Source organism: Manis pentadactyla, chromosome 2, assembly GCF_030020395.1.
Source record: "Manis pentadactyla isolate mManPen7 chromosome 2, mManPen7.hap1, whole genome shotgun sequence".
Taxonomy (NCBI): domain Eukaryota; kingdom Metazoa; phylum Chordata; class Mammalia; order Pholidota; family Manidae; genus Manis; species Manis pentadactyla.
In genome coordinates, this window is record NC_080020.1 from 189,345,995 (window position 1) to 189,372,581 (window position 26,587).

Genomic DNA, 26,587 nt, shown 5'->3' on the forward strand with positions numbered 1-26,587 from the left:
GTTACTTAAATAAACTAGGAAGTTGATGGTATAATTGAAAGAAGTTAGAAGAAATCCAGTCTATCTATATATTCTTCAGCATCACAGAACCTACTAGGAGCAAAGGAGAGGATAAATGGATAAATATTCTAAACTCGAGTCAGAGAAGCTATAAATGAAAATAAAGTCTGTTCATTTACTAGCACTTGCAGCCCAAGGTAAATGATGAAGCATGAACTCAACTCCTTTAGAAGAAAGGAATTTCATGCAACTATGTTTTATTGAATTTCAAGAGTCTTCCCATCTGAAAAAATTATACATAAAAGTAAGTCCAAGTAAGTAGAAAATGTATAAACAATAATATTAGTCAATTCTAGTAAGGTATAAGTCTTATTGCAGTTTTGTTTGTTTTTGAGAGAGAATGGAGAATATAGTGGCAGTGGATGCAGTGAGATTTTGTTTTTTGTTTGTTTTTATTAAATTACTTTAATTCACCAAATAAAATTATTAAATAACCCTTCTCAGAAAGTATATGGACCTGGGTCTTAAAAATGAGTAGATACAGGTAGCATAGTTTTTATGTTTAAAACCTATTTAATAATATATTAATTCCACTGAAGATAATAGCCCATTTGTCAAAGAGACTTAGAACTGAACAACAAGAAAGTAGAAGGAAATTGCAGGACATCAGGAATGTGATGGGGTGGAGGCAGTTTGCAGAGATGTCTCAGAAAAAAAAGCCACAGTCACTGGTGAGGCCTGCTTTAGAAAATGCAGCAGACAGCCAGAGTCTTTGATCTTCTGCCAGCATGTACTAAAGAAACTTGCCACATCTGAATCTCACATTATGGTATCTCTCAGGGCTGTTATCACTACAAATGCTGGCAAATGTTCCTGACATAAAACAATAGGAATTCTGCTGTCATTTGTGCATTAGCAAGTCAAAGCTCTGAAAGAAACCCCAGTAGAAAAGTTTTTATCAAGTACTATGAGAAAATATAAGACACCCAAAAACCAGAAAATTTCAAAGCAAGATTGCTGCACCTTTGCATAGTACCTAAAAGGACAGAGTTGTAATCTCTGATTTGAAAAATAATAATGGATTTCAAAAACAAACAAACAATAACAAAAAAATTCACCAAAACTTGAAAACCAGATTCAAAGAATAATGTAGGTAAATGCTTTTATAGGTTGTTATCCAATAAATAACCATATATATCCCTTGAGTATTTTTCATCTCCCCTCCCTCTTTCATTTGGAAAGAATCTCTCTTATCTTTTCCACACCCAGTTAATCGAAGACAGTATCTGAGAACAACTCTCTTATAATCTAAACTTCCTGCATTATTACACTGGGTAGTGTAAGTACAACAATTCTTCCTGGAAAAAGAAAGATGAGAAGCAATGCACCAGGGGCCACTCTCTGAGCTTCTTTAAGGGAAGGCAGGAATTGAGGAATAAATGCGAATTACTGCTGGCTCGTTTTTTGTATTGCTTTTTGGTCCACTTTTTCTTCCAAAGCACCACACTGGGTCTACCATAGTAATGATCTAAGGTCCACTAAGCCTGTCTCAGTTTTATTCAGAATTTGTCAGCTAGGAATTACAAGTTTTATCACATTTTTTAAATGAGGTTTAGGGTCTTCAGTTTTGGAGATGCCAAAAACACAATCCTTTCATCTGTGCTATTTAACTTCATAATCTGAGAGATTTGAATGAATGCAAAGGTAATGTAGATAAGGCAAACTTTAACTTATAAAATACTGTAATATGAATGCACACTCACAAATTCACGTCACATATAGGTCCTAAAGAAATTCATTATAATTGGTTCAATATATTATAACTGAGCATTTTTTTACTTTTCTACAACTATAATCTACCTACTCCTTAAGGCATGTTTAATAAATTATTCCCAGAACTGAAATGCTTTGGGAAAATATATATTTTAAACTAAACCAGTCTATCTTTCCTAGAGGATATGATCAAATTGAAATTTTTGCATTTTGAAATTTGCCATGAAGGATTTATGTATTCATGTTATGCTAAAGTTTGCAAAAAACAGCAACAGAGAATACATAATATTTAAGTCTGATTTATACCCAGTTATTGGGCAGCTTTTTAGAAATTTGTCAGTAGAAATTACCTCAAATGCAATGTATTAGATAGCAAATGCAAGTATCATGCAATTTATTTACATTTTAAAACACAAAAGCCCTACTAGGGGGTGCATATCTGCATAATAAAAAATATAAAAACATCCCAGGAAAGGATTACACCTACTACTGATAATGGTAGGTGGGTAGGTAAAGGGATGGGGATGAAGTAAGGCCTTAGTTATATCTCAAATGTTTCATTTCTTTTGCAAAATACAGTGAGCTGAAGAAAGCATGATAAAATGTTACCATATGTTAAACCTGAGTGGTACACACTGGCATCTATAAATTTATTTTCCGAACACATGAAATAATTTATCATTTTAAACATTTCCAACATAACAATATTACAGAGTAACCCTTCAAGAATAAAGTACAAACCTGGTTTCTTTAAGAAAAGTGTAAGATAAATTTTAACTGAAATAAGCAGGCGAAGAGAGGCAACAAAGGGCCAGGTAGTTTATTTGAATGCCACTCCTGGGTGATGTTCCCTGGTCTGAAACACAGGCCAGGGAAGTCACACCTGGTCAGGGAGGTGGGGGCTTATAAGGGATTAGGAGGGGGAGGAGTGGGCAAGCTATCTTAGGGGGCGTGGAGAGGTATGATTGGCTAAAGGTGACATAATAGACAACTAGAAACTTTTTTTCCTTCCAAGAGGGAGGAGGCTGACATCCAGGTCTTAGTTGGCACATCAGAAGGATGGAATTCAGGAAGAGCTGTCCCCTTTCCATATAAGGCACGGACCTTGGGGTCTGGTCTGTTCTCCCCCTATGGCATCTCTCTGTTCTATTTGCATGTCCTTGTTTTTCCTTCCTCCAGCCTAACAAAAAGTATGATGGCAAATGGAGCAAATATCAACTTCTTCACAATGGATTCAAACTCTTTCTGTTTTAACAGACATAGATGAGTGTGCTGCAGGGACTCACAACTGCAGAGCCGACCATGTGTGCATCAACTTACGAGGCTCCTTCGCCTGTCAGTGCCCTCCCGGGTATCAGAAGCGAGGAGAGCAGTGTGTAGGTAAGTAAGCAGTGTAGTAAGCAAAATCCTCTGTTGAGCATCATAACTGTTTAAACCTCAATCATTCTAAACAAAAAACTCATATTTATTTGGAAAATGATAGCTAACAATTGCTTATTCTTTCATTAACTACCAATCCATTTTCCACATTAACAAAAAAGAACTAACCTTAAAGGTTGAACATATTCTGGATATCAAAGTGTGGGTTATATGTTAGACTAAACAAAAGCAGAAATTTGGAGTATGAATAGGACAACAAAAACAATCAGAAAACTAATTTAAAAATAGCTATTTTGGGGCCATAGCACTTAAACACTGATGATATGGACTTCATTCACTGGTTCGTGGCATAGCATAGTTTATAGAGCAAATGGTGCTGCTCAAATCCCAGCTCCACACCTAAATTCATTTTGAGGCCTTGGGCAAGTTATTTAAATACTCTGTTTCTTACTTTTTTCCTCTGTGCTATGGAGATAATACTAGCCCCTACCTCAGGAGCTCCTATGTGGAAGTGCTTAGAACAGTGGCTGGTTCTGGGCTGAACAACTATCTGTGTGCTATCATTATGTAATGAGATGAACAGTATTAAACATTATGCTGCAAGTGGATATAGTGCTAGAGATACAAAGATCATGTGCCTGTACTTAGCTCCCTGAGGACGGGCCAGGTCTGGTTAGTGTCACTGTTGTCTTCCCAGTCTATGAAGAGTGCCTGCCTTGTCACTGCTTTGTGCATGTTTTTTGAATGCCTGAAGGAACACAGTATGAGTAGGCTGACTGGAAAATAAGAAGTAAATTTAGTGTCTGGGCTCCATCATGAATTCCAGCACTAGGCATGAAACTCTGTAATTGATTCCTTTTATCTATTGATTTATTTACCCCCTTCTACCATATATTGGTAAAGAATCCTTATTTTCTCTTAGGAACAGAGGATAAGGATGTGAGGAGAGGAAACCAGTTATCAATTTTCACCTGAGAATGTAAGCCTTAGACATCAGGCTGTCAACATTGAGTTCCTCATGGGCCCAGCCCAGTTCTGCCTGCCATGGGGCTATGCCTAGATACTGGGGTTAGTGCCCAGCCTCTGAGGAAGGCCCAGGTTTTGCAGTGACTGAAGCTATAGTTTAGGAGAAGACTGTTTGGGAAACTCCACAGGCACCAAAGTTTTGCCAGAAAAAGAATTAATCCAACCTACTATGGGAAGAATCAAAGAGAATGGAATTTATGATTATAGTCCTCTATGATTTGGTAGGAGGTAAATTCAGATCTAATCATATGCTGTTCCCCTCACCCACAGAACCAACTCTAATTCCTTAAAGAGCATATAAGGTCTTCCACAGTCTGATCCTTGCTGAGGTCTATTGCATCAACACCCCTCTGTTACCACCAAAAATTACACTCCAGCTTTAGCCCTCTAGTTTTAGTTCCCCTCATTCATCACACAGTGTCACACTTTAGTGCCTCTACTTAATCTCTTTCAGCACCAGGAACATGCAACCCTGACAAACTCTTATTCAGCTCTCAAATCTCAGCTCAGGGTCACTTCCTCTGGGAAGTCCTCCATGATCTACCCAAATATAATTAGTCACTCCCTCCTCTATGCCAGTACTTCTCAAACTTGGATGGATAAATTCTGTAAATTTCCAATCTGTTGCACATCAGTATTTCTGTTATGTACTGTTATTATAGTAACACCAAATTGCTATTCCTAAACATGTACTCTCAATTTCTGTACTTATTCATTGCAGATTTGTCCAACTAGTCCACGGACCAACAGTAGTAAGCAGGCCATACTTTGAATAGTACATGTCCCTTGTATACCTTTCTATTGTTGATCTCATCATTCCATGCAGTAGTTTTTCATGCCATCTTCCATACTAGACAAGGATAGAATGTACATATATTTATTATCATTACAAATCTATGGTGTCAAACACAATGCTAGCAAATAACAATGGTTAATGAGTGTTTACTGGTTGAGAAGACATGCATCATTTATCCATCAAGTATTTATTGAGGGCTATGTACCAAGTAGGTGCTGGGCCATCATGGTGAACAAACAGATTTTATAGAATCACAGTCCTCATGGAACTATTAGAATGTACCATTTATATAAATTAGCTATTGATGCTAGCACTGGGCTCTAAAACTAGGGACTAGAAAGAACTATGCTAAACTTGCTCTTAATTAGTATGGCATTTCCACTCATTCAACTAATGTTTATTGAGCACATTCTAAGCCAGATTCTATTCCAGGAATTAATCATACAGCAATGAATAGACAAAAATACTCTACCTCCATGTTGGGGTTGTCACAAAGTGTAGTCATGAGTTAATGAAGTTTTATTATGCTTTTAAGATGTTAATCTTCCTTTGCAAGTTCTCAATTGAACATATTATAGTTAGAAATATTTATATGAGAAGGACAGCAACAGGAAGGCTGGAATGCTTCCTGAATGTGCCAGGGGCACTCTCAAGAGGTAACTTGTTTAGCCTTCTATTCCTTGACAGCACTCTTTCATTTGATTCTTACAGAAACCTCAAAAGATACACATAACAAGTAATTTATCCACATTTTACAGAAGAAACAAACAAGATACTGAACATTTAAGTGACTTTGCCAAGGTCACCAGTTATGCAGCAGCCCACACCTCCTTTCTCTTGGTTTTATACTACATCATTCAGTTCTTCCATAGTTCTGTTTTTACTCCTGTTATTATAAGTAAGCTTTTAGGTCCCCAAACTGACATTATCATATATATGTGAAATAGTCTTAATTACTTTTCTCTCTTTAAATATCAACCCAACCAACCTGGTTTGTGAAGTCTTTGTTTTTAACATCTCATTTAATTGTAGAATGTTAAAAGGCTTATGTTAAAAAAAAAATAGAAAAATAAAATGAGGTCTTCTGTGGATAGGTTTTCTAGGTAATGCTCTGCTGAGAACTTGAGAGCAAATAGTTATGCATGGTCAATAATTTGCTTCTGTTTGTGTGTGTGTGCCTGATAACCTAGACATAGATGAATGCACCATCCCTCCATATTGCCACCAAAGATGTGTGAACACACCAGGATCGTTTTATTGCCAGTGCAGTCCTGGGTTTCAGTTGGCAGCAAACAACTATACCTGTGTAGGTAAGCCTTTTGAGAACTGCCATCCTGCCTAACTGCTTTCTGTCCAAAAAAGCAAACCCTATGTTATATTGCAGTATTTCCAGTTTTCTATGTTCTTGAGTAAACTGCTTTCCATCAACCTCCCTGCATAAAGCTGAAAAGACAATAACCAATCTGTTTCTTAAAACACATCAAGATGTGAATGGAAAAGTTTGTTAACCTTGGTTTTAGTTCTCCCCTGTGAGTGTATCAAAAAAAATTAAAAACTACAGATCAATTGATATACACATACCAATTAGTCAACAGTGTGTAATATAAATGCTGAAAGTGCCAGAGGGGTTACTGCAAGTTCAAGTACATAAACTTTCCACTGAAAGTGCGTCTGATTTTTACATGCTTCTCCCTTTTCAGAATGCAATGTCACAGCACACAATTTTAAGATTGGCATGACATGGAAAGAATCTAGTGCTGGAAAAATGCCTTTTCACAATATTTTCAGTGCCTTAGAGCATTGCAAAACTCTGTATGGGTCTCAAAGGCTTATGTTATAATTGTAATGGAATTTAACAGAACCCATTTAAAAAGTAATAAATAGCACAGATAAATCTTCACTACAGCATGCTGAGAGACTGTATCAGTATGAATGTCTTATGTCAATGATTTATAGAGTTGGCATTTTTCATCTGAACAACAATAAAAGAAAATAGATACTGGAATGTATATTTATTAGAATCATTAAATTCTTTTGGAAAGACTCATCAAACACCAAACTAACCGTCATTCCCAGAAAAAAACATTCTGGTATTTCTACAAGAAGTATATAACAGATGTTTGAAGTTGTTCCAGTAAATATGAAACCTGAATGGATGTTCTCCAATGAGCTTCTGCAGGACAAAGAATCCAGCTAGGGAATTGCTTACTTATCATCAGATGACATAGGTACAAAAGGAGCAAATTTCAAAACATGGATATATAAATGTATATAAGTTTTACTTTCAGACATAAATGAATGTGATGCCAGCAATCAATGTGCTCAGCAATGCTACAACATTCTTGGTTCATTCATCTGTCAGTGCAATCAAGGATATGAGCTAAGCAGTGACAGGCTCAACTGTGAAGGTAAAATATTTTCCTAATAATTTGTAATAAGAGTCCAATCCCTGTGGTTGTTGTTGGTTTATGTGATTATGTGCCTGTTTATGAAAACAAATTTTTATCCATGGAAATTCTGTTCTAAAATCTAGTTAATTTGGTTCAGTCATAACACTGGCTTTTTTTAGTATGTTCTTAAGAGAAAGAAGAAATGAAATAACTGAAATTTTAGGGGCAGGGTGGGTTTAATAATTAGAAAGGGTGCTCTGGAGTCTTTCCTACCAAAGTGTGATCCACTGGCCATCACTGGCACCTCCTGGGAGCTTTTGAGAAATATAGATCTCAGGCCTTAGCCCAGACCTACTGAGTCAGATACTACATCTAACAAGAATCCCAGGTGACTGGTGTGCACATTTAAGTTCAAATAGAGCTGATTATATGTCAGAAACATTAGACTAGAAACCAGGAGACCTGGCCTTTAGTCTTATTCCTGCCACTGTGTGAAATGGGCACATTTCCTAAGTTGCCTGGGTTTCACTTTCCAGGTGAGTAAAGAGAGGGCCATTTATCTGGAGGGATGACCTTCAGAGTCTGTTTCATGTGCCTGCTCCATAAGACACCTCCTGTAGGATGCCATTGATACTTGATGTCCCTGACTTCCTCACAGACCCTCCCAGCTTTGCTCGATGCCTCAGAGCTTTACTTGAGGTCATGCCCCACCCAGAGAGGCCTCACATCATGCCTCTGTGCTCAAAATCAAACAGGGCTGTCTGGACAGCTGCTTCTGCCCTTCTGAGCAAACTTATAGGGACATCATCACTGCAAAATGCAAAGCAATCTTTCCCTAAATTCCCAGTTCACTTAGTCTGCTCAATCATAATGGTTAGGTCCAGGATTCTCCAATATGTCAGCAATAATTAAGTAAAACTGATGTTAAGAAAAAACACTTTGTGCTATATGTTCTGGGGAAAATGAGCTGATATTGTTAGAATTTGCCCTTGAGCTTCTTATGAAGTATTTTTGCTTCAGAGTTTGCCATGTTTTTACTCTTATCACACCTAAAAATATATTACTGAAGTAGTGATGTGTGAGTTTTTAAACTATGTGTCCTTGCCCTTGTCTGATTCAACAGACATTGATGAATGCAGAACCTCAAGCTACTTGTGTCAATATCAGTGTGTCAATGAACCTGGTAAATTTTCATGTATGTGCCCCCAGGGATACCAAGTGGTGAGAAGCAGAACATGTCAGGGTAAGTTTATTATTATCATATTTGTTAAGTGTTTAGTCTTAACCAGGAAGAGCAGGTGAGAAGCTACAGGATTCTCTACCTTAGACTTCCATTTTTTCCACTTTGAATATGTCATTTGAGCTCTTTTTCTTCCCTGTTTATCATAAGATAGGCACATCTCATAAAGAGGGTACTATTCAATGTTAGCAGTGACTTTCCTTGAAATGTAATCATTTTCCTTAAGACATAAATAACTTAAATAAAATGTTGATATCCCTTCTATATAGCCTACATAATCTCTATGATAGACATCTTCTAATCATCTATCAGAAAATATTCAGTTATTAAAAGATTTCACCATGAGTTTGAGTCTAGAGCATAAGCATAAGCCTAGTATGGGGGTTAGGCATACCTCCAACCAGTCTCAACTCTCTAAAACACCAAGATTATAAATTGGGTAATAGTTTACTTGCTGAGAAAATCAGCCTTGTGTGCATTAAAATGAACTTAATTATTCTGGCAAAAAAACTACTGATCTAAATATAGCTAATGTATGTGGGTACAGTTTTAAAATAAACATTCAGGTGATCTTCACACCTACACAGAGTTGGAAGAAACAGTATATGGTATGACTTCAGAGTCTCTACAGAAGATCTGAAAATATGCACCCTTTTTTCTCTACCTCTAATGTTGTTTAAGATTTAACAGGAAAACACTGCTTGGATAAAACCAAAGATGTAGATAATCCTGAAAAAGCTAATACAAACACATCTACATAAAGCAGTAAAAGAGTGAAAAATACAACTGAACTTGAAAACAGAGAATCTGTTTGAGTCCTAGATATACAGCATTTATCTGTACAATCTTGAACCAGTTATCAAACTTATCCAAGCCTCAGATTTCTTATTTGGAAAAGGGAATTGAGGGAATAATATACACAAAAACCATTTGTTAACTATAAAGACTGTACAATTCAAGGTGTTTTTATTTACCTAGCAATGTAAATGACTAGTAGCAAATCTTCTCTAGAAAATCCTTTTTAATCAGAATTGAGATAGGATAAACAAGGGCAGTGAAATTCTGTGAAGAAAAAGATCAGGGAAAGGAAACAAGAGAGATTCTTAATCTATATCATGACTTTACAGGAAAATATTAACTCAAAGGAACATCCATGACCTGGGATTTTGTACTACATATATGATCATTCAGCTAGACTCTAACCACTAAATAGGAGCATAATCAGAATGTCATTGCACAATGAACATCTTTATACCCTTTCTGGGTTACTAGACTCTATATTGTTAATTGTTCCCACAGTTTTACTTTCTAAACTGAATTGAAACTTTTAATGTGAAGATTACATGCAGGCAAATGTTAGCCAGTGGGATATATTAACCAATTTCCCTATAGTCTTTCAAATGAATGTCTATGTGTTTCTGATCATAAATAGATTTGATACTCAGCAAAAGACAGAAACAAATTACTATACAGTGGAATTTTACCTGTCTACTCTATATGGAAATATTTATACCTATTGTAATTAAAGGTGAATATGCATTAGAATTGCAAATAGGGGATTCATAAGCGATACATCTAAAAGAGATATCTCTTCAGATTATTTGGTTAAACCAAAACAATTTTTGTGAAAGAAACTTAACATTCTCTTAACGTACAAAGCAATTAATCCCCCCCCCCACCCTGAAACCATCTCTTCTCAACCTTGTCCATAGACAAAGTAAAACTAAAAGAGTTTGGATATTTACCTTCCCCAAAAGGCTTATTTTGGGGATGAAATAACTTTTTTCATTTCCACCAGACTTGCAAAAATGAAAACTCTGTATGCTTGGCAGTGAGGAGACAGCAGGAATGGAAGAGACAATCAGACAGAGAAGGCAGATAGATATACACAGACTCTCATCAAATATTTTAATACTATTAATGATTTCTGAAAAACCTTCTAGAATCATTAAGATGTTGATTATGGTAGGATCTAAATTACCAGAATAAATAAATGAAATTATTGCATAAGTTTCCTTTTACTCCCATATAACATACCAGTGTTATATAACATATGGTCTCTCTATATAACAAACAAGTATTAGTTTTCCCTGTAGCTACAAAACATCTTTATTTTTCAAAAAAGTGAAAAATATTGAAAGGACAGGCAATTGTGATTTCTTCTAAGGAATCTATATTCTTTCTTTAGCCAGTCCAAAAGAAGACAGTTCTTGTAACTGACTCTTGGTAACTGCATATCTTTCCCAGTCTCCTATTGGGTGCCAGTTTGGAAGCTAAAAGAAAATTTTCTCTCCAAAGACAAGGCATGGGATTATTCTCGTATAAAGGATGCAGTACCTTGCAATAGAAAGGTGCCTGTAACTGAGTCTATGAACTTAGGCCAGCTACTTAACCCTTATTTAATTTTCCTCCATCTCAAATAGAGATAATATCTTTCCTATGTCTACAACGGTTTGTGTAAGGAGCGACTTGGTTCAATGTGATATTTCTTAAAAGCCAGGTGCCCCCCACACATTAATGCTAGATGATGAAGGGATATAAAGGTGGATACTATAGCAGTTGAGGAGTTTATAAGCTAACAGGGGGGTTAAGACAAACACAGATATATCAATAATACAAAGCAGAAAACAATTAAGCCCCTAAATCTAAAGTCAGTCCTTGTTCAGCCTGGCCTGTTCGCAGCTCACCTTTCTGAAACTAAACTTTCTGACTTTCTTGCACTGCCTTTCCTGGGTTGCCTCTCACCACTGACAGCTCCTTCCTTATTTCCCCTTCTTCCACACTGTCTTTAAATAGTTATGTTCTATAAGGTAGACTACTTCATAGCTTCACTTTTTTTGCTGTGCTTCCTCTGGACAGTATAATCCATTCCCAGAGCGTCAGCTGCTACTGCTTACTGAAACCACATCTCTAGCCTTTACCTCTCTCTGCAGCTCCTTACCCAGATGATAAACTGCTCCCTCCATACTTCTGTATGCCACTTTCTCAGCCTGAAAGGCCCTCCCCACACCAACTATGAAAATCCAATCCAGTCATCACCCTTCAAGCCCAAATTGAGATGTCTCCTCCTTCTTTCAGCCTTCTCTAAGGACCCAAGCAGAATTAATCAGTTCTGCTTCTAATCTTCTAGTGCACTTACTTATCTCTTATTTAATTCCATTTTGTTTTATAATTACTGTTACCTTATCTATATTCCTAACTAAATTATAATCTCCCTGAGAAAAAGAAGTAATATCTTTCACTTTTATATAAGCAAAGCCAATGACTAGCATTTGGCTCTGAATCCAACAAATAAGCAATAGGTGCTTGATAAAATATCATGAAAGGACACATATTAATCTGTCTATAATGGCTCAGCTACATCTCTCCTGAATTAAATGTATTGAACTCAGGTTCCAGTCTCGTGTCTAAAAGCAAATTAAACATAGTCCGTATTCCCAGACACTCCCCACCTTGGAAACCTGAATCTGTCATTTACACAATTTATTTATATTGATAAACTCTTTGACCCTACATCTCTGCAGATATAAATGAGTGTGAGACCACAAATGAATGTCGGGAAGATGAAATGTGTTGGAATTACCATGGCGGCTTCCGTTGTTACCCACGAAATCCTTGTCAAGATCCTTATGTGCTAACATCAGAGAAGTAAGAAAAATCAGAACTTCTGAAAGTGAGAATCATCTGGTCTTACCAAGCTAAACTGGTAAATACTTTTGTCTCTGCAGCCGATGTGTTTGCCCAGTCTCAAGTGCAGTGTGCCGAGAACTTCCCCAGTCTATAGTCTACAAATACATGAGCATCCGATCTGATAGGTCTGTGCCATCAGACATCTTCCAGATACAGGCCACAACCATTTATGCCAACACTATCAATACTTTTCGGATTAAGTCTGGAAATGAAAATGGAGAGTTCTACCTAAGAGTAAGTACCCTTAGGGCAGCTGTTGACAAAGGTGGAAGGTTGTTATTGTTGTTTGGTAGTATTCATATGGAAGGAAAGCTAACATTTAAAAAGTTCTTATGTGCAGGTATTATGTAAGGCCTTCTAGTATGTATTATCTCATTTAATCCTCTTGGTAACACTGTCAGATAATATTTATCTCCAATTTTACAGAAGAGAAAAGGAAGACTCAGAGAGATTAAGTAGCTTCTTTACAGTTATTCAGATACCAACTTGCAGACTTTAATGGAGTTGTGTACAGACCAACAAAACACAAGCCTACACACACACACACACACACACCCGAAACAGATACCACAAGTCAGTGACAGTTATTTAATTGTACATAGAAAAAATTATTCCTGAAGAGCTTCTCAATGAATTCCTTTTTGTTACACTCACAAGATTATTTACATTTTCACCAAAACTTAAACCTGGAAGTCTTTGAGAAGTGACCCTAAGCCCCTGCACCAAATGTGTCAGTAGTTGTACCTACCATTCTTGCAAACTTCCAGGCAAACAGTGTGAGGTCACCTTTGTACCTTCCCTTTCTTTCATTGCCTATATGAAATCTTTCTCTGAATTCTGCCATTTCTTTCTTCACAATGTCTCTGGGTTATCTCTGCCTTCCCATGCTTCTCTCTCTCTTCCTTTAAAATGACTCTTAGTACCTCTCTAATCCCTCCAAGGGCTTCTGAGCAGATCTCTCTGACTCCAGTGCCTCAGCCTTCCAGCACCCTGTGCAAAATGTCAGCAAGTTCATTTTAGGTTAAAATTCTGACATATTTTAAATATGGCTCACCACTTCATGTGAAAATGATGGCACTCCACCAAGCAGTTTGCAGGGTTACAATAACTGTTTCATGCTAAGGATATTATTTATCTAGTTATAATTTTTTCAAAATTCCTTTGGGCACTCTTCCTTTTTAATCAGATTTTTAAGTCAATATTTAATTTCAAGAATGTGAAAAGTATATTGGGAAATCCATCCTTGTGGTAAAGTTTACAGATTTTTAATGTTTACATATTTACCCTGCTCTTTGATATGTTAAGTTCCCTTCCAGCTCCAGAGTTATGTGATTCTGATTTTTGCCAGTAAATTAGAAATGATTAATTTCTCATGACCAACTTCTGAATAGAAAAACCCAAAATACAATCTATTGCTGTATCGTTTCTAATAGCAAAGGATAAACTTCTTTAACATTTGATGCTTTAAATTTGAGATATACTACATATTTGTAAGAAATTTACTCCAAATGAATTTTACACAGTTCAAGTAATACAAATTTAATAATTCTAACCCAAACAAATAACATTATTTGTAACCCACAGTGATAAAATAGGTCCATCTCAAAATCTTTAAAAATAATTTTCCATTTTGAACTCTTAGCCATAACTTCAGAAAATGGAATTTCCTAGTAGAATCAACAAACTGTTAAGCAAAGTTCCAGCCATGTTTTATTCCTTGCAATAAACATGGCACTTTAAAAGTTTTATGATTTGTATCAGTGCATTTACTGACTTGATATTTTCAAATATAAATATGCACAGTGTTTTTCTCAAGCAAAATCCTATTTTTTCATGAATGATATAGAACACTGCCAATTTTGATAACCCTAGAGTAAAATAATATTAAGCTATTTGAAATAAAAAACTATTTAAAATAAAAAGACATCTCAAGACTATTATCACAGAGTTCGAAAAGTAGTTGGATGAAATCCTATAAAACTTCTCCATTGAAATAAGAACCAATTAAGTAATTACTGTATTTTTAGCTTCATGATAGGTGCATGTGATACACAGATCCTTATTTCAAAGAGCTTTAAATATTACTGTGTTACAAAATTTAACATCTATGAGAAAGAAAGGGGCAATTTTGTGTTTAATTCCATGGTCCAAGACCTTGAAGAGTTCTTATGAGTTGAACTAGTCAAAGAAAGTTTCCTGATGGTCATGAAACTGAAGCTGATCTTTGAAAGGATCTGTGGGACTAGGATTTATTTATATTCCTTTGGGAGAATACTGAGAAAAACCTTCTTCCCTAGAAAAGGGTACATATTGTATAGAGGTAGTATATGAAATTGAAGTTGAATTTCCATCATTGCCCACCCCATGCCACCCAGTATCTGTCCTTCCTTATTGTGCCTTATCTTTTGTCATAACCCTATTACCACCTTGCACAGCATTCATTGGTCTGTGCTGTCCACTAGAGTGTGGGCATAAGAGAGCTGACTTTATCTGTCTATTCACTCTTCTATCTTTAGCACGTAGAATGGTAACTGGCATATAGCAGGTGCTCAAAGAATATTATTAAATGACTGAATTAATTCAATCAACGCTTTCAAGATACTATTACTATCTACAAGGAACAACCACCATACTAGGTCCTAGAAACATAACAGTGAATAAGACCAAGCCAATTCCTGCCCCATCAGAGTTTATAGTCAAGACATTGGTCATAGGTACACTGAATGTCACAAGAGAGAGTTGCACAATGTTTATGAGTGCTAGCAAGTTAACTGCTAGGACAGGAGTGATCTGCAAGCTTCCTAGAAGAAGTGAATTTAAGCTGAAAACCCACGCTTTAATCCAGCAATCCTAGATCAATCCCATAATCTATGCCTATTTTCAAACCCCATTTGTCTGCACAGCCTCCAATTTATACTGCTATGGACCCTCAGTACACTCAACAATCCTATTACTTTCTTTTATTTCTTCTCTTTAGACACTGATTGCAAATGGACCAACACTGTAAGTCCTTACACCCTTCCTTTTCAGTAGGTGACCTCACCTCCTACAACTCTGAAACCATTGAGGCCAATAGGTATGAATTATCTGAATTTCCCACCCACCCCTGCAAACTTAAGTTCATGTGTTCCCCTTGTTACCTTCTCCCTCAAGTTTTCCAAAGACAAGGTTTCATTTCTGTCAATCAAGGACAACCCACCACCTGTATTCTTCATTCCATCTACTCTGCAACTTTTTCTGTCAAATTCCCATCTATTTCCATCTACGTATTCAGCTTGTTTCTCCCTTTAGATGTTGTCCTCTCTCTTTTCTCCCTTTGCAGCCAAGGTTTGTAAAGCACAGTCTGTAACTACAGTCTCTCCTTTCTCACTTCCTAGTTACTCCTCTACCTTCTTCTATTTCCATGTTTACCCTACTGAAGTTGCTGTGGAAAAAGGCCACGAACAATGAACAACATCCATACTACTCAATCCAGAGGACACTTTTCAGTTCCAGTCATCCTTAGCCTCCCCTGCTCTGTTGGACACTGCTGGCTACTCATCTGTTTTCCAGTTAATCATCTATTTCTTCTCAGATTCCTTCAGTGGCTTCTCCTATGCCCACTCCTTAAATGTCTGCCTCTCCCAGATGCAGTCTTATCACATATACATTTTCTCCCTTGGTTTAATGTCCACCCATTAAAGTGACTACTAAATCCTGATCCACTGTCCCTGCCCTTCTCTAGGTATTCAGATTCACACATCTGCTTACCTGCACCTCCAACCTCATCTCCCTCCACTCTCCAGTACCCATCACATTCTTCACCAAAAGGATACTGCATCCAGTTCTCCTGACATGCTTCTTTCAAAGCTTCCGTTTATCCTGGGTGACTCTCCTCAGGCCTTCAACGCTTCAGGGTCTCTCCTCTTCTTCCTTGCATGTATACACCTTTATATGTCTTAGAATTTGCCACATTCTATTGAAATTAACTACTTACACGTCATTTCACCTACTATAATATAAACAGATACATAACACTGAGAAATTAAGGATGACAACTTTGTTTACTAGTTCAGAAATTATCAGATTCTCACCTAAATGCCAGTCTCTATAAAGGCTAGTACTACTCAATAAAGATGAAGAGAAACAGAAACAGAGATAGAAAAATAGAAATCACAAAACTATCAAAAAAGCAGGTCCCTGTAACTTGGAACTAATGACTGTGTGTGGACAAGGGAAAAGAATCAAGAAAGGCTGGAACCAAGAAGGAACTAATTAGTGGTTTGTATCCTACTCTTAAAATTCTTCCCCTGATTCTTATAAGAGGTATACTCACAAATAATAGAAACTTTAATCCAAAAAAATTCTTCTCTCTTTCCTTCTTTTTTTCCTTTTGTTTAGCAAACAAGTCCTGTAAGTGCAATGCTTGTGCTGGTGAAGCCGCTATCAGGACCAAGAGAATACATCGTGGACCTGGAGATGCTAACAGTCAGCAGTATAGGAACCTTTCGCACAAGCTCAGTGTTAAGATTGACAATAATAGTGGGGCCATTTTCATTTTAGTCTTTTAAAATAGTCCACTATAGGCATTTAAATCAACCAAAGAATTTTGTTATCTTAAAGCACTATTTTATTTATAGACATATCTAGTACATCTATATCTATATACTATACACTTACTAATAATTCAATTACACCATAGTATAAAGTGGGCATTTAATCTGTAAAGATTCAAAGTTTGTTTTTATTACTGTATGTAAATTAGACATTAATCCACTAAAGTGGTCTTCTTCAAGAAATCTAAGCATACTCTATCCAATGAAAATTGGATTCTTTTCTGTAAAAGTGGGACCAACCAATGATTTTCTTCTGTGATGCTAAAGGAATCTTACTACAGCCCCACTGACAGTTTCATAAGGAGGCAGCCATCATAGCATTGGATAGCATGCACATTCAAGAATGAATTTTTTAACTGCTTTATAAGAAAATGGGAAAAGTCAATAAATATATATATTTCTTTAGAAATTGAGGATCTACCATATTTGTATTGGTTTTTATTTTCACGATCAGTCTAAACATGGTTGTTTCTTACATTGTAATAAACAATTATTGTACAATATGCTGGTTTCTATAGGATACTTTAAGTCTTGTCAGAATTTTCTTACTATGAATGTAAAATAATCAGTAAATAAAATTCCCAAAATAAACAAGACATCCCCTAGAAAATTATTATATTGAGAAACCTATGGGGAGGAGATGAGAAAACAAATTCTTCCTAAACACATTAGAGTTGACCTCAAGAAGGAAACTCAGTATCTTAGTTGGAGCTGCTATAACAAAATACTATAGACTAGGTGGCTTATAAACAATAGACATTTATTTCTCACAGCCTGGAGTCTGAAAGTCCAAGATTAGGGTGCCAACATGGTCACCTTCTGGTAAGAGGCCTCTTCTGGGTTGCAGACTCATCCTCACATGGTAGAAAAAAAACCAAGTGAGTTCCCTGGGGTCCCTTTTATAAGAGCACTAGTTCCATTCATGAAGGGTCCATCCTCTTGACCTAATTACCTCCCAAAGGCCTCAGCTCCTATTACCATCACAATGGGAGTTGGGGTTCCAACATAAGAATTTTGGGAGGACACAAACATTCAGTCCATAACACTCAGTAAATGTAATAACATCCCTGAATTCAGAACTTCCACAACATGTGAAGCAATATGAAGAAAAGGTATTTCACTGAAGAAGTTTTAATTTCTGAATACATTTAAAACCTACTGGCTTAGAATTAAAATTTCTTATTTTTATATTTGATGCTCATGGAGAAAAAAAAAATGGTAATGGTTCTTATTCCTGGCATCCAGAGTGACAATGAATAAAGCAAATTACTTGCCTTCCCAACTCTGTGAAAAGGTTTCATGTTTTCTTAGTTGTTTAAAATGTAACTTCTTCACTTTGATGTATCATATTTTTAAATAAAAATATTCTTCTAGAGGATCATTCAATTTTTGGAGGTTTTCTTTTAATGTAGCCAATAATGCCAATGCATTTTTTGTCTGGAAAAAAATTAGTTATGGCTGCCACAGCAAGAATGACCATTTGATTTTTTTTTAAATAAATAATTGAGGAGATAAGGAAACCAAAGACTGTTAAAATCGGGCCACAAAAAAGCCAATTTTCTCTTACACCCATTTTCAGAGCATATATGATTAACCTGACACCCAGATAACCTTGACACTGAAACAAATGTTTCTCAAGGAATTTGTAAGTGTACAAATTTGACTAGTTGAATTTGACTAATTGTCAAACAGGAAGTTCACCAAGAGACCAAGGAACAAAACACAAACTTCTTGTGTGAGTAGAGCAGGGGGTGGTATTTTAAAGGTCAAAGGGGCATAGAAACAATGAGCAAACAGGTCTAGCCAAGGGCCAGACAAGGAAGCAGAGTAAACAACCAGCCACAACACAGCAGGACTTTTGAGTCGGTACCTCTCACCCTGTCCACATGATTACTTACAGTTCAGATAAATTAAAGCTTAATTTAAACTTTTCTGTTTTTAATCAGTCTAGTGATTTTTCTACACAATAGACAAAGTTCTCAACTGGGCCTGAGAAAAGTAAGAAAAAAAGCCTAAGACCTTCTTCCAGTGGATTTTTCACTCAAAAAAGAAAGCAGAATCTTATCTCTAACTCCATAGAGGATTATAGAAGCAGCAGGAATCTCTGAAATATTTATGCATAAACCCTGAGCCTCCACACCCACCTTTAAACATATATGTAATTATATAATTATATATACTATAAATATAAAATAAACTATATTTATATATAAATATATATACTATAAATTATATAAAATATACTAATAATATAAAATAAATCTGTAACATACTCTATAATAGATTTTATATATTAATTGTATGATGTACAAATAATATATTTATATATAGTTTATATTTTTTTATAATAAAATAATACATCTTTATATGTATTGTGGACCTAGAGAAGCCATTCACTGCAGACAAGATGGTTGCCCTTTCATCCCAAAGCCTAGCCCTACACACAAAGCATAAACACATTCAAAGTGTTGATGTACTGAAGTGTAACTGATGCAATTCCTTCTTTTTTATTGTAAATACACATAAAATTCACCATTTTAAAGTGTACAACTCAGTGGTATTTAGTACTTTACAAAATTATGCAAATATCAATGTTATTTAGTTCCATAATATTGTCATCACTCAAAAATACACCTCATACCCATTAGCAGTCACTCCCCACTTTCCCTTCCCATGAGTCCTGGTGGCAGTTGCCAGTAATCTACTTTCTGTCTCTTTGGATTTGCCTATTCCATACATTTCATATGAATAGAGTCATGCACTAAGTGGTCTTTTGTGTCTGGCCTCTTTTACTTAGTGTAACGTTTTCAGAGTTCAACTATAGTATAGAATGTATCAGTACATCACTCCTTTTTTGTAACTGAATAATATCCCACTGTCTAAACACACCACATTTTGTTAATCCATTCATCATTTGGACATCTGCTGACAGGTTGTTTCCACCTGCAACTCCTTTTTATCTTGAGTGTCAAAAGGGAAAACTGCCTCCTAAACAATTCATCCACTAATTTCACAGCCTAAATCCCTTATTTTTTGTTTCATTTTTAACTAAAAAGAATAGCAAGTGAAAAAAAATATTTTCCTTCATTCACAGAAGCAAAATCCTGGAAAAACTTTGAAAAGCTAACACATGAGTTCTCTTAGAGGTACAACTATCCTCAGTAAACATAAAAATCTCATGCTTTCTTTTAATGAAAGTTGAAATTCAAAATAAATATCTTCACTAAAAACAAACCAAAGCAATAAGACAAAGCCCTGTTTTGTTTTCAAACTACAGACTCCCTCCCCAACTCCTCCATGAGAACCACTGATTTAAACCAGCTTGCAACAACAGGAATTATGAAGATAATTCATCATCAGTCATTATTATTCAGCAGCAAACATTTATTAATCTACTTCTATGGTAATCCCTTCCAACATTAAACAGTGTGATGTAATAGTACAGAAGAACCAGGGTTCTATCTTAGTTCTAATGATAATTAGTTGTGAGACTTACCTTCTTGGGACTTGGTTTCTTTATCTGTAAAACTGAGATATTGAAACGATATTTTCCAGCCTTAAAAAACACAACTAATCCCTACCCAAGGGCGGCATTGAGAAAAAAGATGGGTCTATTTACCAAATTTTTGAAAGCATCTCAGTATTCTTTGTATTCAGTGGTTGTTGGGAAGGATTAGGCACTGATGGAAGAGAAAATGAGTGGTTTCCTCCGAAAACAGGTTTTCCCAGTATAGATTCATTACTGGGGCCCAGGACATAAAAAGTTACCGAATTTAACTATAAATTTTTGAAGTTACAATCCAAAATAAAAATTTTTAGTATTTTATCTGTTAAATTTTATATGTTTTTGCTCCTCTTCACTGATACTAACTGAAATATGAGTGATCATGTTAAATTGGAAGTTGGTTTACCTCTTTTCAGCAGTGAAAGAAGCCTAGCTTCCAAACACACTTCCAGGGAAATTTTATGTTCTTACATAGTAGGTCTCAGTAATAAGGACTGAACTAGTTGTTTCCCTCACTTCACCATTCTAATGCCCATACTTGGGCTCTGAGACTTCCACGCTCTCTAACTGAACAGTTATGTTCTGACAGTGACTAGGAAAGGCCTCTTGGTTGTTCAGACTTCTCAAAATAGTAATTTCCCTTCAGCTACCAGGTTTCCCTGTTAACTAATTTATTTGACAACTTGCAGCCTCCATCCTCTCCAAACAAAAAATCTATTACATACACATATTTTTTAATAATGATAGGATTCTGAATTTAGATGCCACCTAGTCAAACCATCGTATTTTTAGGCTTATTCAAGGTCACAGTTTGTTGAGCAAGAGTACTGTGCCTAGAATGCAGATCCCATTAATTATATGAGGGCTATTTCATTGGCCATACTCCAAATTCAACACTGATAAACAATCTCTTTGCTTCCTCAAAGTGAACACCCCAAATCATGGACCAGCCTTGCTGGATGCCTTGACCAGTTGTCACCAACTGCTGTTAAACGCAGGTGGGTTGAAATAACAAAGATACCAACCTGATTCTGATTTACTCTGTTAAACTTTAGTTGATCTGTTCTTTTAAAAATCTTGGGAAAGGCAGAAGTAATTGTGTTACATAAAATACTCCTGAAGTCTAGAAACTGAAAGTTAAGGACCAATCATGTAGACTTTACTATCCCTGAGAGCAATTTCCAAAAGAATAAAAGCCTATAACTAAAGATCCAAATGGAACTCTCTGCATGGGGGAGATTTGAGAGCCATAGTTGTGAAGATGGAGAGGGGCTAACACTCTCCTTGTTCAGAAGTTGGACCAAAGGCTTACAGAGCCCTTCTTTCCATGAGATTACTGTGAGGTAAAGGTTAATGTAAAGATTGTTGCCATTCTTTGACACTGGTTAATATTCATTGATGACTTTTGAAGAGGCAAACAATGAATATCATCACCTAAAAGATTCTTGCTTTAGAGGCCTGAAATAAGATGCTACATTTGATTAACAACTCAGTCCTCAATGGGAAAGTCTTTTAATTCTTTCAAAATACATTTAAGTGAAAATGACAAAACAAGTAGGGTTTTTAAATTGTGATTCCAAAATATAGGTATTAGAGGGTAGAAATCTGCTAGAAGCCAATCCCCATATATAACAATTGTACTCATCTCTACCACTCTGCCTCTACAAGTGAGATGTTTTCATGAATCCAAATGGTGGAAATAGAAAGATTATTCAGCATCCTAATGGGATTATTATTTTTTGAGAAGCTTCACAAATACAAGTTCATTGCTGAATCTTGTCTCCATGATTCCAAGCAGTTGCTTATATTTTGAATAGCTATGTATGCTTCTAACTTTCTAACTCTACTTTTAAAATATTGAGCAGCCGGTAGTTTGCTCATATGGTATGCATAAGAAGCCCACAAGGAACAAAGCCCTTCATTAATATGTTGAATTATTTTTAACACACTTATATTTCTATCCCAAATCATCATCTCAGAAAGATGGCAAGTTTCCATTCTCCCAGTTGGGGGGAGCACCTGCAAAATACAAACCCAAACTGTGACACATCTGGTACCAAAAAACCAATCTTGTTTCATCTGGCCAGCAGACCAAAATATCAAAATCATTGAATAGAAACAAGGCAAAAAGTTAACTGCCTCTTATATGTAGTCAACACAGATGTCTAGTTAAGCTGTTTATGTTGTAAGAGCATGTGTATGTTAACAGCGCACAGACCCCTTTAATAAGCCAGAGTTGGAATACAAACGCAAGAGAATGTTAAACACCTAAATGCAATAATTCAGTTCTTTTTTATCTTCCTATAGTAACAAATTAATTTATACAGAATCTCAGCATTATTTTTGAACAGATGCATATAACATAAGCAGTTTCACTGAGTTATTTGGGTACCTCTAAATTATTTATTTCCTTTAAAAACTGTATTACATGTTTTTTATTTTTATATGTAGATTATGTTTCTTTAAGTGGCAAATTATTTGCACATGACTTAAACTAAGTGTCTTGGTGTTGTTACTCCAAAAGTAGACCCTGACACAAGGATTAAGTGTGAGTAATTTGAAAGGTTAACTAGAAAGCACAGGCAAGGAAGTGGGAAAAATGACTCAGGGAAGGGAAAGATGCTGATAAATGAGTGAGTCAGTGAGTGGTTCACTTCTGTGGGCAACTGGTACTCAGTTCCTCTGGGGATCATCTGAGAAGTCACATGGAACTCATCTCAAAAGCACCCCATCAGAAGCTGCTTAGGCTGAGCCATTTATCTACTGACTTCCACCCCTAAGGTGAGGGTTTCCCCAAAGGCACTAATGTCTTACCTACTTCTAACTGCCTGCAGGAGGGCAAGCTCCCTGGCGGTGTAGAAAGAAAGCTCTCAGGCAGAAGGAAGAGAGACAGAGGCTTGATGTGGGAGGTCATCAGTGAATCAGAAATTTCTATTTCAGCCCCAGTAATTCACGTGGCTGAGGGGATGTGGGGCAGGAAGGAACATTTTCTGACTAGGGCAATGTACTGCTTGATGAGCTTAACACCAAAGCCTCTATAACTCTGGCTCAAAGGCTTCATACCACATGAACATGTTCCTTGACCATTTTCCTGTTGGTTCTCCATTTGTTTCCCTCTCTTCCTCTATCTTTCTCTTCTTCTCCACTTTTCTTCTTCTCAAGTATCACTTACTTAGCAAATCAGGCACCAACCATGTCCAAGACACATGGTTCTGAATTAGGTGCAATTCAGTTGTGCCCACCCCCCTCACCATCCTATCACACTTCTCATGTTGGATGGCACTGGAATGGTCAAAAGCATTTTTGGGAATCCAACCTCAGGGAAGTTGAGTGAGGAGGGTACATTTAATTTGGATTTAGTGGGATATATCTATATAATTCACAGTCACTTCTATGTATGGTTAATTTCAGTTACTGTATGGTATAGGAAGAGCTTCTGGAAATGTTCTCACCACCCTCTATGTTGACCTTACCTGAGGTTCAAGGCCAGGGGTTCCATCACAATGTGATGTGCCCTGTAGCATCCAGCACCAGAGTATGTAATAGAGGAAAAACAAGTTTTGATAAACTGGAAGGAGGCCAGAATAGATGAAGCTTAGAAGGTTATGCCAGCAGCTTGGCAAAAGATGACACGTTAACTTAGACAAAAGTGTTGGTGGAGGGCATGAGGAGAAGTGAACAGATTCAATACATACATAAAAGACAAAATAAAGGACTTAATTTTGGATTAGACATGAAAAGTGAGGAAGAAGGACCTATCACAAGTGAACCTAGGTTTCTGTTTCCCATAATTCAAAAGACAGGCAATTATCCCAAGCAGATATTCACAAATCCAAGCTTCTTACATTCTGAGGCTCTATCATCATCCACAGATGGCTTCCAAGGTCCTTATGCTCATCTACATCAAGAGGTGAATCAATGGCAGGCAAAATGTGAGAACTTTTATGGGGCAGGCCTGGAAGTGGCTTTGATCACTCTGCTCCTCTTCCCTTTGGCCACACTTGCAAGGAAGGCTGGGAAATATAGTCTAGCTGTGTGGCCAGGAAGAAGAGCAAAGAGGTTTGGTCACCAGTGAGCAGTCTCTGCCTCAATGCAAAAGCTAGAAAATGAGTATATTCTTTATTTTGGGAATGGAAGTGTTCCATTAGAGCAGAGAAGGCTTTTAACAACTAGATTTATTTTTGGCTTCACTTATTTTTCTCTTTATCTCTTCTCTTTTTCTCTACATCCTCTTCTTATATTCAAGGGTAAGTAGAACCTTACTGAGTTCCACTTCCACATACTCATTTTTAAGCAGGGCAAATCACCTTTTAAATACCTATTTATTCATTCAACAGATATTTAAGTGTCTACAATTGTCTCAGCCCATTTGTTTACTTCTTGTCCAAGGATGGAAGAAAAAAACTATTATTTTACTCTTAAAAAAGAAAGGGTATTAGAACTGGGTTTTAAGTTTATAAGAAAATTGTTAATGCACAAATATGAATACTTAACTACTATTTCTAATAACCAAACAAATGAAAATAGTTTAAATGTACAACAATAGGGGAATGGCTAAGTTAAAACTATGGCACATCTATATGGTAGAATATTCTGCAGTGATGAAAATATTTACAAAGAGATTTTTATGAAGTAGGGGATATTTATGATACAATGTTAAGTAGAAAGTACAGCAGGCATTATCTCAATTACATAAATATATGCACAGAGAGAAGAAAGTACACCAAATGTTAATTCCAGTTATTTTTGGGATAGGATTAAAAGAACAGTGTATTCTCCTCTTTATACTTTCATGTATGTGCAATTTATTTTTTTTATAGTGAGTTTAAAGTCAGATTAAGAAGTTCTTTTTTAAATATTCAAAGCAAACTCAAGGAAGCCATAGGAGGCTTCCTCTTAGATAATCATAGCCAGGCCATTTTAAAACTTCCTAAGCAAAATGGGCATTAAACTAAAGCTGGAGGCTGAGTCCAAAATCTGGGAGCAGATTACCAGAATGTTCTGTACAAATGCTTTAACATCTCAGTGTCCTATATGCAGCCCACAGGATGGGTCCATCAATGCTGGAAATCCAGTCCTGGGCAAAGCCAAAATACAGAACTCAGGCCAGAGGGAAAGGCCAGGCTTTGGCTACAACAGCAAGGCAACAAGTGCCAAATGTCAAACAAGTGGATGCAAAAGGCAAAAGCTACAGGAGCAGTTTGTATTCAGACATGTTAAATGAGGGTCAAGAGTGAGGATTCAGGTATTCAGCAGTTCATATTAATCTCCTAAAATGGGATTTAGGCTAGTGCCTCAGTTGAAAATTTAAGGTGTGCCTTCAAACATCTTAAAAGTATAGCTTAGTGCCAGCAAATATGCATTAGACTTTTCCAAGAAAGGCATTTTTTAACCTCTAGATACAGACATGCCTTGTTTTATTGTCCTTATCTTTATCACTTCATGGATATTACATTTTTAACAAATTGAAGGTTTGTGGCAACCCTTCATGGAGTAAGTGTATTGGCACCATTTTTCCAACAGCATTTGCTCACTTCACGTCTATGTGTCACTTTTTGATAATTCTCACATTTCAAACTTTCATTTTTATTGTTATATTTGTTATTGTGATCTGTGAGCAGTGATCTTCGATGTTTCTGTTGTAACTGTTTTGTGATACTACAAACCACACCCATATAAGAAGGAACTTAGTAAAAGTTGTGCGTGTTCTGACTACCATTCTTCTATCTCCCTCCCTCTCCTTGGGCCACCCTATTCCCTGAAACACACAAAAAATTGAAATTAGGCCAGTTAATGACCTTACAATGGCCTCTAAGTGTTCAAGAGAAAAGAGAAGTCACACATCTCTCACTTTAAATCAAAAGCTAGAAATGATTAAGCTTAGTGAGGAAAGCATGTCAAAAGCCAAGATATGCTGAAAACTAGGTCTCTTGCACCAGCGAACCAAGGTGTGAATGCAAAGGAAAAGTTATTGAAGGAAATTAGAAGTGCTACTCCAGTGAATACACAAATGATAAGAAAACCAAACATCCTTATTATTGATGTGGAGAAAGTTTTAGTGATCTGGATGGGAGATCACACCAGCCATAACAATCCCTTAAACCAAAACGTAATCCAAGGCAAGGCCCTAACTCTTTAATTCTATGAAGGCTGACAGAGGTGAGGAAGCTTCAGAAGAAAAGTTTGAAGCTA

General features: G+C 36.4%; 1 protein-coding gene across 2 annotated transcripts in view; it reads left to right on the plus strand.

Moving 5' to 3' along the window:
* EFEMP1 (EGF containing fibulin extracellular matrix protein 1) overlaps window positions 1-17,311 on the plus strand; it is a 56,503-nt gene extending 39,192 nt beyond the window's left edge. Inside the window, exons 5-11 of one of the 2 annotated variants that reach the window (XM_036926045.2) lie at window positions 3,031-3,153; window positions 6,166-6,285; window positions 7,264-7,383; window positions 8,489-8,608; window positions 12,130-12,253; window positions 12,334-12,529; window positions 16,676-17,311. In XM_036926045.2, the coding sequence (XP_036781940.1) occupies window positions 3,031-3,153; window positions 6,166-6,285; window positions 7,264-7,383; window positions 8,489-8,608; window positions 12,130-12,253; window positions 12,334-12,529; window positions 16,676-16,837 (965 nt within the window). In that variant the 3' untranslated portion in view covers window positions 16,838-17,311. The remainder of the gene's footprint in view (window positions 1-3,030; window positions 3,154-6,165; window positions 6,286-7,263; window positions 7,384-8,488; window positions 8,609-12,129; window positions 12,254-12,333; window positions 12,530-16,675) is intronic. The other variant, XM_036926046.2, reaches the window with a different exon arrangement.
* The last annotated feature ends 9,276 nt before the right edge of the window (window positions 17,312-26,587 follow it).